Here is a 15,419-nt window from a genome sequence, read left to right as displayed (position 1 = left end):
TTTACATTGTTTCCATGGTATATATATTGATCCAAATTTAATGTGATGAGGGAGAGATCAGATCCTTAAGGAAGAAACATTAAGTAAAAGTGATAGCAAGATCAGACAATAAGATATCAGTTTTTTTTCTAAATTAAAGGTAATAGTCCTTGATCTTTGTTCAAACTCCACAGTTCTTTCTCTGGATACAGATGGCATTCTCCATTGCAGGGAGCCCCTAATTGTCCCTGGTTGTTGGACTGATGGAATGAGCAAGTCCATCAAGGTGGATCATCATCCCCATGTTGCTGTTAGGGTGTACAATGTTTTTCTGGTTCTACTCATCTCGCTCACCATCAGTTCATGAAAATCCCTCCAGACTTCGCTGAATTTCCATCCCTCCTGGTTTCTAATAGAACAGTAGTGTTCCATGACGTACATATACCACAGCTTGCTAAGCCATTCCCCAATTGAAGGACATTTACTTGATACCCAATCAGTAACACAAACAGGACTGCTGGGAATATTTTTGTACAAGTGATGTTTTTACCCTTTTTTTGTCATCTCTTCAGGGTATAGGCCTAGTAGTGGTATTGCTGGATCAAAGATATGCACATTTTTGTTACCCTTTGGGCATAGTTCCAGATTGCTGTCCAGTAAGGTTGGATGAGTACACAGCTACACCAACAATGTATTAGAGTCCCAGATTTCCCATAACCCTTCCAACAATGATCATTGTCCTTTCTGGTCATATTGGCCAGTCTGAGAGGTGTGAGGTGGTACCTCAGAGATGTTTTAATTTGCATTTTGCTAATAAGTAATGATTTAGAACAATTTTTCATATGATATGGATTGCTTTGATCTCATCTGTAAATTGCCTTTGCATATCCTTTGACCATTTGTCAATTGGGTAATGACTTTTTTTAAAAAAAATTTGACTCAGTTTTCTGTATATTTTAGAAATGAGTCCTTTGTCAGAAACACTAGTTGTAAAGATTGTTTCCCAGTTTACTACATTTCTTTTGATGTTAGTTACAGTGGTTTTGTCTGTACAAAAGCTTTTTAATTTAATGTAATCAAAATCATCTAGTTTGTTTTTAATGATGTTGTTCATCTCTTCCTTAGACATAAACTGCTTCCCTTTCCATAGATCTGACAGGTAAACTACTCCTTGTTTTTCTAGTTGGCTTATAATATTGTTTTTTATGCCTAAATCCTGTATTCATGTGGATCTTATCTTGGTATAGGGTGTGCATTGTTGGTCTAATCTAAGTTTCTTCCATACTAACTTCTAATTTTCCCAATAGTTTTTATCAAAGAGAGAGTTTTTATGCCAGTAGCTGCACTCTTTAGGCTTATCAAACAGCAGATTACTATAATTGTTTCCTGCTTTTGCACCTAGTCTATTCCACTGGTCCACCACTCTATTACTTGGCCAGTGCCAGACAGTTTTGATGACTGATGCTTTATAATATAATTTTAGATCTGGTAGGGCTAAGCCACCTTCTTTTGCACTTTTTTTCATTGAATCCCTGGAAATTCTTGACTTTTTATTTCTCCATATGAATTTACTTGAAACTTTCTCTAACTCATTAAAATAATTTTTTGGAATTTCGATTTTGTACAGCACTAAATGGGTAGCTTAGTTTTGGTAAAATTGTCATTTTTTTTTTATATTAGCTTGACCTGTCCATCCATAAGCAGTTGATGTTTGCCCAGTTATTTAAATCTGATTTAATATGTGTGAGAAGTGATTTATAATTGTTTACAAAAAGTTTCTGAGTCTTCCTTGGCAGGTAGACTCCCAGGTATTTTATATTGTCTGAGGTTACTTTGAATGGGATTTCTCTTTCTAGCTCTTCCTGCTGTATCTTGCTAGTCATATACATATATATATATATATATATATATATATATATATATATATATATATATATATATAAATTGAGGATTTATGAGGGTTTGTTTTATATCCTGCAACTTTGCTAACATTGCTAATTGTTTCCAGTAGTTTTTTGGATAATTTCTTGGGATTCTCTAGGTATACCATCATGTCATCTGCAAAGAGTGAGAGTTTTGTCTCTTCCTTCCCAATTCTAATTCCTTCAATTTCTTTTTCTTCTCTTATTGCCGAAGCTAACATTGCTAATACAATATTGAATAGTAGTGGTGATAATGGGCATCCATGTTTCACCCCTGATCTTATTGGGAATGCCTCTAGCCTTTCCCTATTGAATATAAAGTTTGTTGATGGTTTCAAATAGATACTGCTTATTATTCTAAGAAACAATCCATTTATTCCTATACTCTCTAGTGTTTTTAGTAAGAATGGGTACTGCATTTTCTCAAAAGCTTTTTAGCATCTAGTGATATAATCATACAATTTCTGTTAATTATTTATACTAAAATTTTTCCTAATATTGAACCAACCATACATTCCTGGGATAAATCCTACTTGGTTATAATGTATTATCCTAGTGATAACTTGTTATAATCATTTTGCTAAGATATTGTTTAAGATTTTTGTATCTATATCCCTCAGGGAGATAGGTTTATAATTTTCTTTCTCTGTTTTAACTCTACCTGGTTTAGGTATCAGCACCATATTGGTGTCATAGAAAGGGTTAGGCAGAGTTCCGTCTTCCCCTATTTTTCCAAAGAGTTTATATAGAATTGGAACCAATTATTCCCTAAATGTTGGTAGAATTCATTTGTGAATCCATCTGGCGCTGGAGATTTTTTCTTAGGGAGTTCCATGATGGCTTATTGAATTTCTTTTTCTGAGATAGCGTTGTTTAGGTATTTAATCTCCTTTTCATTTAACCTGGGCAACTTATATTTTTGTAAATAGTCATCCATTTCACTTAGATTGTGAGATTTATTGGCATAGAGTTGGGCAAAATAATTCTAAATTATTACTTTAATTTCCTCCTCATTGGTGGTGAGTTCACCTTTTTCATTTATGATACTAGCAATTTGGTTTTCTTCTTTTTTTTAAATCAAATTAACCAGAGGTTTATCAATTTTATTGGGTTTTTTTCAGAAAACCTACTCTTGGTTTTATTTATTCAATAGTTTTTTGCTTTTGCTTTTATTAATTTCTCATTTAATTTTTAGAATTTCTAATTTGGTATTTAATTGGGCATTTTAAATTTGTTCTTTCTCTAATTTTTTTAGTTGCACATTTAGTTTACTGATTTCCTCTTTCTCCAATTTATTCATGTAAGCATTTAAAATTATAATATATCCCCTGATAACCACTTTGAGTGAATCCCATAGGTTTTGGTATGTTCTTTCAGTACTGTCATTATCTAGGATAAAATAATTAATTCTTTCTGTAATTTGTTGTTTGATCCACTCATTCTTTAAAATGAGGTTATTCAGTTTCCAATTAGTTCTGGATCTAAATCTCCTTGGTCAATATTGCATATGATTTTTATTGCATTATGATCTGAGAAAGATGTATTAACTATTTCTGCCTTTCTGCAATTTATTATTAGGTTTTTATGCCCTAGTACATGGTCAATTTTTGTGTAAGTGCCATGTACTGCAGAAAAAAAGGTATATTCCTTTCTATCCCAATTCAATTTCCTCTATAAGTCTATATCTTGGTTTTCTAACAATCTCTTTACTTCCTTAACCTCTTTTTTGTTTATTTTATGATTTGATTTATCTAAATCTGAGAGCAGGAGGTTGAGGTCTCCCACTAGTAGAGTTTTGGTGTCTATGTCTTCCTGTACAGCTTCTCCACTAAGAATCTGTATGCTATCCCATTGAGTGCATACATATTCAATATTGAAATCACTTTTCTGACTTATGGTACTTTTTTGGAGGATATAGTTTCCTTCCTTATCTCTTTTAACACAATTTATTTTTGCAGCTGCTTTGACTGAGATAAGTATTGCTGCTCCTGCTTTTTTCACTTCAGCTGAAGCAAAATATATTTTGCTCCAACCTTTTACCTTTACTCTATATGTATCTCTGTCCTTCAAATGAGTTTCGTATAAGCATCATATTGTAGGATTCTGGTTTTCAATTCACTCGGCTATTCACTTAGGTTTTAAGGGAGAGTTCATCCCATTCTCATTCAAAGTTATAATTACTAACTCTTTATTGCCCTTCATGCTATCTTCCCTCTGTTTGTATTCCCCCTTTTTCCCCCCTTATCCGTATTCCCTAGTATTTTGTTTTTGAATACCATCCCCTTCAGTGTGTTTGCTCTCCTATATCCACTCTTCTCTTTTCTTTCCCCTTTCCCTTTTTCCCTTTTCCCTTCCCTTTCTTTTGTTAGTTCCCATTTTTCCTCCCCCTCCCTGTCTCCATCCCCCTCCCCTTTCCTCTTTTAATACTTGAAAGGTAAGATGATTTTAAGTTAGCTGAGTGTGTGTGTGTGTGTGTGTGTGTGTGTGTGTGTGTAAGTTAACTTTAAGCCATGTCTGATGAGAAGATTCAGATGTTTCTCATCTCCTCCCTTCTTCCCCTCTATTACCATAGTTCTTTTGTACCTGTTAATGTAATGAGATTTACCCCATTCAATCCATCCTTCCATCTCCTTCCTGTCCCCTTTTTTAAGGAGGAAGTGGGTTTTTTGTGGGTTTTTTTAGGTTTTTGCAAGGCAATGGAGTTAAGTGGCTTGCCCAAGGCCACACAGCTAGGTAATTATTGTCTGAGGCCCGGATTTGAATTCAGGTACTCCTGACTCCAGGACTGGTGCTCTTTTTACTGCATCACCTAGCTGCCCCGCAGGAAATGTTTTTAAGTCATTCTATCTGTGTCATAGAAAATGCTGAGTATCCATCACTTCTGGCTAAGTATATTATCTCTAATATGTACAATTCTTGAGAGTTATTAGAGTATTTCTCCCAAGTAGGGATATAGCCATTCATCCCATTGGGTAGCAATCTCATGGATAAGTCATGAGTGTCCATCATTTCTGGCTAAGTATATTCTCTCTGATAGATTTACAATTCTAAAGAGTTATAAGAATCTTTTCCCCATGCTGGTATATAGACAGTTTCATCTTATTAGATAGCATTTTTTTTCTTTACCCCCCTTTTTTTTAACTTTTCATGTGACTCTTGAACCTCCTATTTTATGTCCAAATTTTCTATTTAGCTCTCTTTTTTTCCATTAGGAATTGCTGAAAGTCTTCCATTCCATTAAATGTCCCTCTTTTCCCCTCAAAGAGAAGGCTTAGTTTTTCTGGATAGTGAATTCTTGACTGCATTCCAAGCTCCCTTGCTCTTTGGAATATCTCTTTCTAGGCCCTTTGATCTGTTAATGTTGATGCAGTCAGGTCCTGTGTAATTCTTACTGTGACTCCTTGGTATTTAAATTATTTCTTTCTAGCTGCTTGCAGGATTTTCTTTTTTATCTGATAGTTCTGGAATTTGGCCACAGCATTCCTTGGTGTTTTCATTTTAGGATTTCTTTCTGGAGGGGATAGATGTATTCTTTCAAGAACTATTTTGCCCTCTGGTTCCATGATATAAGGTTAGTTTTCTATCACTAAATCTGATAATATTAAGTCTAGGCTTTTTTTCTCTTCAGTGATTTTAGGAAGACCTATAATTCTCAGGTTATCCCTCCACAATCTATTCTTGAGGTCAGTGGTTTTGCTGATGAGGTATTTTACATTTTCTTCTATTTTTTCTGTTTTTTTGGTTTTCTCTCTTGGTGTCTCATAAAAGTTATTAGTTTCCACAGACTTCATTCATTTTTTTAGAGAAGAATTTTCTTTATTTACCTTTTGGAACTCCTTTTCCAATTGGTCAATTCTATTTTTGAAAGAGTTTTCCATATGACCATTTGAAGTTTTGAGAGAATTATTTTTTTTAATTTGTCCAATTGTATTTTCCAATTATCTTTTTTTCTTGTTGCAAGGTGTTAATTTTCTCTCCCAAATTTTCCAATTAATTTTTTTTTTAGGTTTTTGCAAGGCAAATGGAGTTAAGTGGCTTGTCCAAGGCCACACAGCTAGGTAATTATTAAGTGTCTGAGACCGGATTTGAACCCAGGTACTCCTGACTCCAGGGCCAGTGCTTTATCCACTGTGCCACCTAGCCGCCCCAATTGATTTTTAAACTCCTTCCTTATTTCTTCAAGGACGTCTTTCTGTGCTGGAGACCAGATCATATTCTCCTCAGAGGTTCTAGGTCTCTCTGAGTTAGGGTCTTTTCCTTCCAAGAATTTTTCTATAGACCTTCCTTTCCTCTCACCTTTCTTCATTTTCCTAAGACCTTGAGCCGGGAAGGGGCTCACAGAGGTTTGGGATCCCTGGAGGCTTTACTCACTTAGTATAATATCTCCAACTGGCCAGTAGGGGTGCTAGAGGTTTTGCTCACTGAGTGTAATATCTCCATCTGGCCAGTAGGGGGTGCTTGTTGCTTTCTCTGGAGTGTCTATGACCTTGATTGAGGCCCTCTCCTTTAGCCTGGAGGGAGTGATTGAAGATGCTAAATACTTTTTTGTCTTTGATCAGCAGTGGGCTATACCCAGGCTTAGGTGATCACTCTCCCTATTGACAGTTGAGGTGGTTCTACTGAACCTGTGTCTGGGGCAGAAGTAGTCTGTAATTATGTTTGTTCTGGGAAGAGGCTTCAGCTGAAATGGAGGTGTGGACTCTGAATTCCTCCAGAACAGAGGGGCTTAGGGATTGTCTCTGCAACTCTCCTGCTTAGGAACTCTCCTTCCAGCCTTACTGATAAGCTCCAGATGGTCAGTGCCACCACCAATGCCTTTGCTCCCTAGTTGACTCAAGTCCCGGCAGTCGCAGTGAAATTACAGGCTCTAGCCCCACTGCTGATCAAGCTAGTCTGGTTCTCAGGCCCTCAGGTTCTCTGCCACTAATCAGGCTAATATGCAGCTGATTCAGGCTCCCAAGCTCTTACTGGTCCTGTGCTCCCAATGCCCTCTGCCCCCAGACTCACCCAGGATCTCAGAAGACAGATCCTGAGGTGGATGTTCTTCTCCTGGCTTTTTCTTTCTGGATTTTGTCAATCGGATTTCTGTTAAGAGGTTTATTTCATATTATTTATAAGGGAAGATCAGGAAACTTTAGAATTGTGCTTGTATTCTCTCTGCCATCTTGGCCTGAAGTCTATCAAAACCTAATACTTCTAATGATGAGTTCATATGTGTAAGTCTTTACATGTTTTTCCAAAGTCAATTAGCTCATCATTTCTTATAATGCAATAGTATTCTATAACAATGTATTTCTATCACAATGTATTTAGTCATTCCCCATTTGAAGGACAGTTATCATTTTAGCAAGCTGAAAGGTATAAGATGATATCTTGAAGCTGAATTAATTTATCTTTCTCTCATCTATAATGATTAGAGCAATTTTTTCATAGGATTTCTTCATTGAAAAACTGCTGTTGGGGTAGCTAGGTGGCACAGTGGATAGAGCACCAGCCCTGCAGTCAGTATTATCTGAGTTCAAATCTGGCCTTAGACACCTAATAATTACCTAACTGTGTGGCCTGGGGAAAGCCACTTAACCCCATTGCCTTGCAAAAACACAAAACAAAACCAAAAACTGCTGTTCATATTCTTTGACCGTTTATGAATTCGGTAATGACTCATTTTCATAAATTTGGCAAAATTCTTTACATATTTGAGAAATGAGATCTTTATCTTGGAGATTATTTATGAAAATATTTTTAAAACATTTTTTGCTTTCCTTCTAATCTTGGCTACATTAGTTTTACTTGTACAAGAACTTTTCAGTTTAATATAATCAGAATTATTCATTTTTTACCCCACAGTGCTCTCTCCTCTTTATTATTCATAAATTATTCTCTTATCCATGAATCTGATAGGTAATATGTTCTATGTTCTTCTAATTTACTTAGGATGTCTCCCTTTATATCTAGGTCTTGTGTCCATTTTGTCCTTATCTTAGTACATGGTTTAAGATAGTGGACTATCTTCAGTTTTTGCCAAACTTCTTTCCAGCTTTCCCAATAATTTTTATCAAAAATGAATTCTTATCCTTAAAACTTAAATCTTTCCATTTGTCATTCACAAGATTGTTATAATCCTTTATTATTGTGCATTGTGATTATTGTGTTATAATTATCCACTCCTCTATTTCTTAACCAGTACCAAATAGCTTTGATATTTTCTGCCTTATAATATACCTTGAGATCTAATACTGCCAAATCTTTCCCTTACATCTTCCATGTTAATTTATAATTCTCTTGTATTCTGACTATTTTTTTATAGAGGAAAATGTTGTTCAAACTTTGATTTCAAAGAGGATCAGGGAAATCACAGGGTGGTATATTGAGTTGCACATAAATTAGATTTAATTTAAGGTAGAATTGCATAGCCATCAGCCTAACTTTTTTCTTCCAGAATCTTATGAGTATTATATGTTGAACTAAAGTAAAGACTGAAAGTCAGATAACTAAAACCTAAATATTATTGTTTGTAGAAAACTGAAAATTATGTCTTTGAGATTTATCAGTAAGTAGACAAGTAGATCTTTCTTTCTTCCTTTCCCTATGGTGAGATGAAAGACAGTCACCATCCTTGTGATTTGCCTGTAGCCAAGAGTTTTTTTTAACTTATATATATTAACAATCTCTTTGAGGGTCCCTCTCTAGTACCTCATTTTTTCACGTTAAGTGACAATGGACTCTCAAAGGCTATCCCAGGAGAGCTTATGTTCTGACTAAACCTTCAAGTATAGATTTGGGGATGTCTTTTGCCAAAGATAGACTAGTTAAGTTCAAATGGAATTCTCCTATGGATTTACATATATATATATATATATATATATATATATATATATATATATATATATATATATATGGATAAAAATGATGTTTAATTAATCAGCAAGTCCAAGTACATAGAACAAATAGATCATATTTTATTTAATTTTGGAGAATTACTCATTAATTGAAAATTGATTAATCTCCTCATGGAACAGTTTGAGATTCCTTTCTAGATACTTTCATATAGTCATCTGAAGTCAACTTAACCCTATATCCTATATAGTCCTATATCTCTTTCTCTTTAATTTCCTGGGAAATTTGTATTCTCCAGGGTTGTGATGGTAAATGTTTAGCAACTGATTCTTGGGGGGAAAAATGATTGTGACACACTTTTAAGTTTGATCTGATGCATTATTAACATTGTCTCTATCACTTTTCTAGGTAATCAACAAAACAATCAAGCTCAGATTTGTAATGGTTAATGTATTTCTAAAATGTCTCTACTAAATATTTTAGTATTCATTTTACAGATTTCTAGGCTATAAATTCCTCATGAATTAAGAGATTTAGCACACTTCTAACTTGCCCTTCTAGTTCTTCCTTATTCCTTATTTAAGTTCCTTCCCTTTCCCTTAATCCTTTTCATAGTAGAAAGTTGCTGCCACCTAGTCCCCAACTTCTACAGAAATCTTATTAAGGTATTCTTTTCTGCCATCCTCAACATTCTATCTGGACCCCTACATTCCAATTTTAATCCACTGTTTAGGTAAGGAGCAAGAATCTTTTTCTTTCTACTAATAGGGTATCTCTCATAAACTCATAAATTCCCAACAAATTACTTTTGGTCTTATAGCATATGTAATTATAGTCACAAAGAAAAAAACTTGCTACATTGTGATTTGATATGATTAATCTTAGAAGGAAAATTTAAGACTGCTAGATGGAAGTTACAAAGAAACAGATTTTGGTTAAATTTAAGGAAAAATTTCACAACTTCCAAAAATGGAATGGTCCTCACGTGAAAGAAAATTTTTTACTCCAAATTTAGTTAAAATCTGTCAGAGACAGATTATATTTTATAAACTGTTTCCTTGGAGGGGAGATTTTGAACCTTGTTAATCAGAGAACTCTGCCTAAAGAAACTTCTAATTCATATTCATCATGATGAAATAAAAATAAAAAAATCTGAATCACCAAAAAAAGCCAAAGAGCATAGTTTTAAGTACTGGATTTGAAATACTGGAAATTTTTAATGATACCAGAAATGTCCTTGGGAATATCTGGTCAAGAATTCTAAATTCTCTGGGTATTTAAATTATACCTAAATTACAATCTGGACATTTCATTCAATGGAGAACAATATTCAAAGCAGACCAGATTAAGGTTATTCTTAGAATACTAATTCTTAATTTTTGCAACATAACACAGATGCTATGAGCTTCCTATAAGTTAGTTCCTGAACCTGGACATGGTTCTTTAAGTAAAGTCTTGATGACCAATGTCCAAAATTTTATATAGAGGATCCTTTTTTATTTTTCTGTTATAGGTAAAAAGTATAATGATCTTCAGTATGATGCACTTACCATCCATGGTCATAACATTTGACTACCTTGAAGATCACAGACCATCTATGACAAAGTTTTAAAATCTGTTTCTTTACATTGGGACATTCCTAGAAAACCGTCCCTCATAGGTTCTTATATAGCACAATATGCTATATTCTCTGGAAACTCAGTATTATCTTTTAATGGACATTGAAGTTCTTATTTGTTTTGCTTATTTAATTTCTACCTTCAATCTACCCATCTCCCAGATAAGCCATATTCAGTCCCTGATATATTGCTATATTTCTTATCATAGAGGAAACATGGCATAGTGGATTAAGGGTCAAGGAGATCTGGGTTCAAATCCTGTTGACACTTGCTACCTATGTGAAGTTGCTTTACCTCTTTCAACCAAGTTTTCTCATCTATAATAATAGAACCTACACAAGATTGTTATATGGATTATCTAAGGTAATGTCTTGTGAAATGCTTTACAAATATTAAAGTGTTAATTAAATGTCAATTATTAAGATTTTTACCAAACAATGAATCTCAAAATCAGTACATGAGAAACCAAAGTACCTGATTCATAGAAAAGTAAGAACGGGTTCTTTATAAAGAACTTTAAAAGATTGAAAACTTTCATATTTGAACTTAGGGAGAATAGAGATTGATTGCATAGGAGAGGGGTTTGAAATGGACTTGTACTTTGGGAAGATATGATTGATAGCTGAATGGAAGATAGACTGGAATGAGAAGTGATGTGACATAGACAAACCTGCCAACCATCTAGTACAGTAGACCAGGCATGAGATGGTGAGTGCTTATACCTCTACCAGGATAGTGGCAAGGCCAAAGGAGGAAAAGAGGTGTATGTGAGAGATGTTACAAAGAATACAAGCACCAGGATTTAAAATTTGAGTAGATATGAGGAAGGGACAAAAAGAGAATAAAGATTTAAGAATTACATCTAGGTTGTTAACTTTACTGGGTTGCTTGGAGAATGGTGGTATGGGACAGGAATTAGGGAAATTAGGAAGAGAGGTAGGTTTTGGGAGGAAAGATAATTTGATTTTGGATATGTTGAATTTAAAATAGCTATTTGACATCTAGTTGGAGACAGGAGACAGTTGGATATATGAGTCTGGAGGTTAGGAAAGGGAGGTTAGGGCTTGAAAAATACAGCTGAGAATCATCTTCATAGAGATGATAGTTTCATCCATGGGAGCTGTTGAAATCAACAAGAGAAATGATTTGTAAGAGAAAGGAGGAGAACCCAGGACAACTCAGGGGACGTCCACATTTAACAACTGTGACCTGGATGAACATCCAGCAGAAGAGACTAAGAAGTGACCTTCAGGGGCGGCTAGGTGGTGTAGTGGATAAAGCACCAGCCTTGGAGTCAGGAGTACCTGGGTTCAAATCGGGGCTCAGACACTTAATAATTACCTAGCTGTGTGGCCTTGGGCAAGCCACTTAACCCTGTTTGCCTTGCAAAAACCTAAAAAAAAAAAAACCCCAAAAACAAAGAAGTGACCTTCAGATAGGTAGGAAGAGAACTGAGAGAGCAGTGTCAAGGAAGCCTAGATAGAATATCAAGGAGAAGAGAATGAGCAATAGTGTCAAAAACAGTAAAAGGGTCAAGAAGGATGAAGATTGAGAAAAAGTCATTGTATTTGTCAATTAAGAGATCACTGATAATTTTTGAGATAGTTTCAGTTGAATGATGAGGTCATAAGTTAGATTATATAGACTTAAGAAGAGAGTAAGAGAAAAGGAAGTAGAAACATTGACTTGTAGGCAAACTTCTCAAAGAGTTTAGCTAGAAAAAGGATAAAAGACATAGGTTATAGCTAGAAGGGATGAATGGATCAAAGGACAGTTTTTGAGGATGGAAGATGTATGGGCATGTTTGTAGGCAATAGGGAAACAATATTAGAGAAGGAAAGTTTGGAAATAAATGAGAGAGAAGATGATAGAGCAAGCAAAATACTGGAGTTGATAAGATGGAATGGGATCACATGTAATGTAGAGTTTGTCTTGGCAAGAATAAGAAGCACTTCATGCAAGACAAATGGAGGAGAAAGTGGGAAAAAATATCACCTTAGTGATGTCAGATGAAGAGAAGGTAAGAAGAGGGAGTTCTCAGCAAATGATTGAAAGTTATCAAAAGATTGCAAACTATCAACAATCATATGAAATAGCACTTTTTTAAAATATTGCAAATTAAACCATCTAAACATCTTTAACATTTTATATTATATCAGTCTAAGTGGCAAAGACAATAAAAGATGGAAATATTCACTATTAGGAGGGGCAATTGGAAGACAAAAATTCAAATTCTCTCTTGGTGTGACAATGAATTGGTGTAGTTTTTCTAGAACATTTTGTAATTATGCAAGAAAAGTCACTAAACTATGCAGTAATCTGGGTTTATGCCCCAAAGATTCAACAACAGAAAGGTTGCAGGCATAGTAGATATTTATTTATTTATTTATTTAGGTTTTTTTTCTTTTGCAAGGTAATGTTAAGTGGCTTGCCCAAGGCACACAGCTAGGTAATTATCAAGTTTCTGAGACTGGATTTGAACGCTGACTCCAGGGCCTGTGCTTTATCCACTGCTACCTACCTGCCCCCGCATAGTAGATGTTTATATTAGAATTTTTGTGGTGTAAGAAAATGAGAAAATAATGTATGCAAATTGATGGGTCATGGCTGAACCCATTATGATATATAAAGGTACTGGAAATTCCATAAGCTTTGAAGAGTATGAAGACTTTGAAAACATGTGAAGGCTCATGGGAATAGATGTAAAACCAGGTAAGCAATGTTCATAAAGACAATGAGAACATTATTAAAAGACAATTGAAAACTAATATAACAACCTAACTCAGTCTCAGGGAACTGATCACTAAACATACCTCCATCTCAGTAAAGACTGACATTTGGTATATTCTATCATTAATATGTTTATTGGGTTTTCTGACATGTTTTTCTTTATTGCACAGATAGGTTCACTTGTTGGGATTGGTTTAAGGAGAAATGATTATGGTATAAAATCAAAAGATAACAACAAAAAATTTTTAGTGTTCATTCAAGCAAACACATTTTGACTCTGGGCACTAGTGAATCTTAACATTTTATTTGAATTGCTGTTTTTTTCCATCATCCCTCTAGCTATTCATTTTTTTTAAGAGTTAGAAGTGATAGTCTCTATATTACCGCTTCCCTTGGAGGGGAAACCCTGGAATTTTGAGTACTAGCTTAACAAGGTATAAACCTACTAAGGGGGAGCGGAGTTCCAAAGGTGAAAAGGGCATTAGATTTGTTATATAGAGGACTTAGGTTTAAATCCTGGCTTTTCTTACTGCCTATGCAACTATAGGCAAATCTCATCAAAACTTGGACCTTCTTTAACTGAAAAGTAGGAGAGTTGAACCAGATGATCCAGCTGCTCAAATATTACAGACTTAATTTTTCTTAGGCTAATAATATTAAAATAATTTAGGAAGGTACTCTATAGTGAAGTAGCAATAAATTTATTCTTGTTGGTAAAGCATCAAATTGCCTTCAACTGTGTTCCCCAATTAGCAGAGGCCATTGAAAGTTTATTATGGGGACTTCCGGCCAAGATGGCAGAGAGAAGGCAGGCACAGTTCTAAAGTGTCCTGATCTCTTCCTCATCTATCACATGAAACAAATCTCTTAAAAGAAATCTCACCTACAAAACCCAGAAAAAAAAGCCAAGAGAAAGAACATCTACCTCGGGATTTGTCTCCAGCAGGAGCTGTGGCTGAATTCGGGCAGGTGAGTCTGGGCCCAGAGGGAGGATCAGCCCCAATCAACTAGACTAGCAGCTGAATTGGAACCAGGAGTCTGAGGGCCTGAGAGCCGGACCTGCTGAAGCAGAGGTGGGGCTGGACCGCAGGGGCGTGAGTCTTCGGGGGAGCAGAGGCACTGGTGTTGGAGCTGTCACCCTGGAGATCCTGGACAGGGCTGGGGGGAGAATTCTGGAGCAGGGGAGCAGCGGACACCATCCCTGGGCTCCTCTGGTCTGAGTCCCATTGCAACTCAGACTTCTCCCCTAACAAACAAATGTAAACTACTTCTCCCTCAGGCCCAGGTGTGTGAGCAGAAGAACCAGCCCAGCTGAGGAATGACCTCAGGCCAGAGTAAAGCCCACCATTGATTGAAGGCAAAAGAATGCAATAGCTCCAACTCTTCCCTTCAAGGAAAGGGAGAGGGCCTCAACCAAGGTCACAGACACTCCAAAGAAAGCAACCAGCACCTCCTACTGGCCAGCCAATGAAACTGCACTCAATGAGTAAAGCATTTAGCAATACCAAGCCCCTCCCCAACTCAGGTCTTAGCAAAATGAAGAAGGGCCAGCGAAAAGGTGGATCCATAGAAAAATTCTTGGAAGGGAAAGACACTAACTCAGAGAGACCTGGAACCTTTGAGGAGAATACAATCTGGTCTTCAGCACAGAAAGACTTCCTTGAAGAAATAAGGAAGGAGTTTAAAAATCAACTAGAAAATTTGGGGGAGACAATTAACACCTTGCAACAAGAAAACAAATCTCTCAGATCTTCAAATGGGTAAATGCAAAAAGAAATTAATTCTCTCAAAACCTCAATTGGTCAAATGGAAAGCTCTTTCAAAAGTAGAATTGACCAATTAGAAAAGGAGTTGCAAAAAGGTTAATGAAGAAAACTCCTCCCCCCAAAAAAGAATGGAGTCTACAGAAACTAATGACTCCATGAGACAGCAAGAGTCAGTTAAAAAAATTCAAAAAATAGAAAACATAGACGCAAATGTAAAATACCTCAACAAAACCACTGACCTCGAGAATAGATCAAGGAGGGGCAACCTGAAAATTATAGGACTTCCTGAAAACATTGAAGAGAAAAAAAAAGCCTGGACTTAATATTATAGGATCTAGTGATGGAAAACTGCCCTGATATAATGGAATCAGAGGGCAAAGTAGTTATTGAAAGAGAACATCAACCCCCACCAGAAAAAGATCCTAAAATGAAAACACCAAGTAATGTTGTGGCCAAACTCCAGAACTATCAGATGAAAGAGAAAATCCTGTAAGCAGCCAGAAAGAAACAATTTAAATATCAAGGAGCCACACTAAGGATCACGCAGGACCTGGCTGCATCAACTT

The 15,419-nt window shown here is 35.8% G+C and overlaps 1 protein-coding gene across 7 annotated transcripts in view; it reads left to right on the top strand.

Annotated features, from left to right (window-relative positions):
- Positions 1-15,419, top strand: part of PIGN (phosphatidylinositol glycan anchor biosynthesis class N) — a 214,839-nt gene that overhangs the window by 42,080 nt on the left and 157,340 nt on the right. Inside the window, exon 1 of one of the 7 annotated variants that reach the window (XM_074207370.1) lies at positions 8,843-13,069. The exons of the other annotated variants lie outside the window; for them this stretch is intronic. Within the exon in view, the coding sequence (XP_074063471.1) occupies positions 13,048-13,069 (22 nt within the window). The 5' untranslated portion in view covers positions 8,843-13,047. Of the gene's footprint in view, positions 1-8,842; positions 13,070-15,419 lie in introns of those variants that run through there. 7 annotated transcript variants of the gene reach the window in all.

Source organism: Macrotis lagotis, chromosome X (assembly GCF_037893015.1).
Source record: "Macrotis lagotis isolate mMagLag1 chromosome X, bilby.v1.9.chrom.fasta, whole genome shotgun sequence".
Lineage (NCBI taxonomy): Eukaryota > Metazoa > Chordata > Mammalia > Peramelemorphia > Peramelidae > Macrotis > Macrotis lagotis.
The sequence above is the reverse complement of the archived record's forward strand: the minus strand, read 5'-3'. Positions and strand labels throughout refer to the sequence as shown.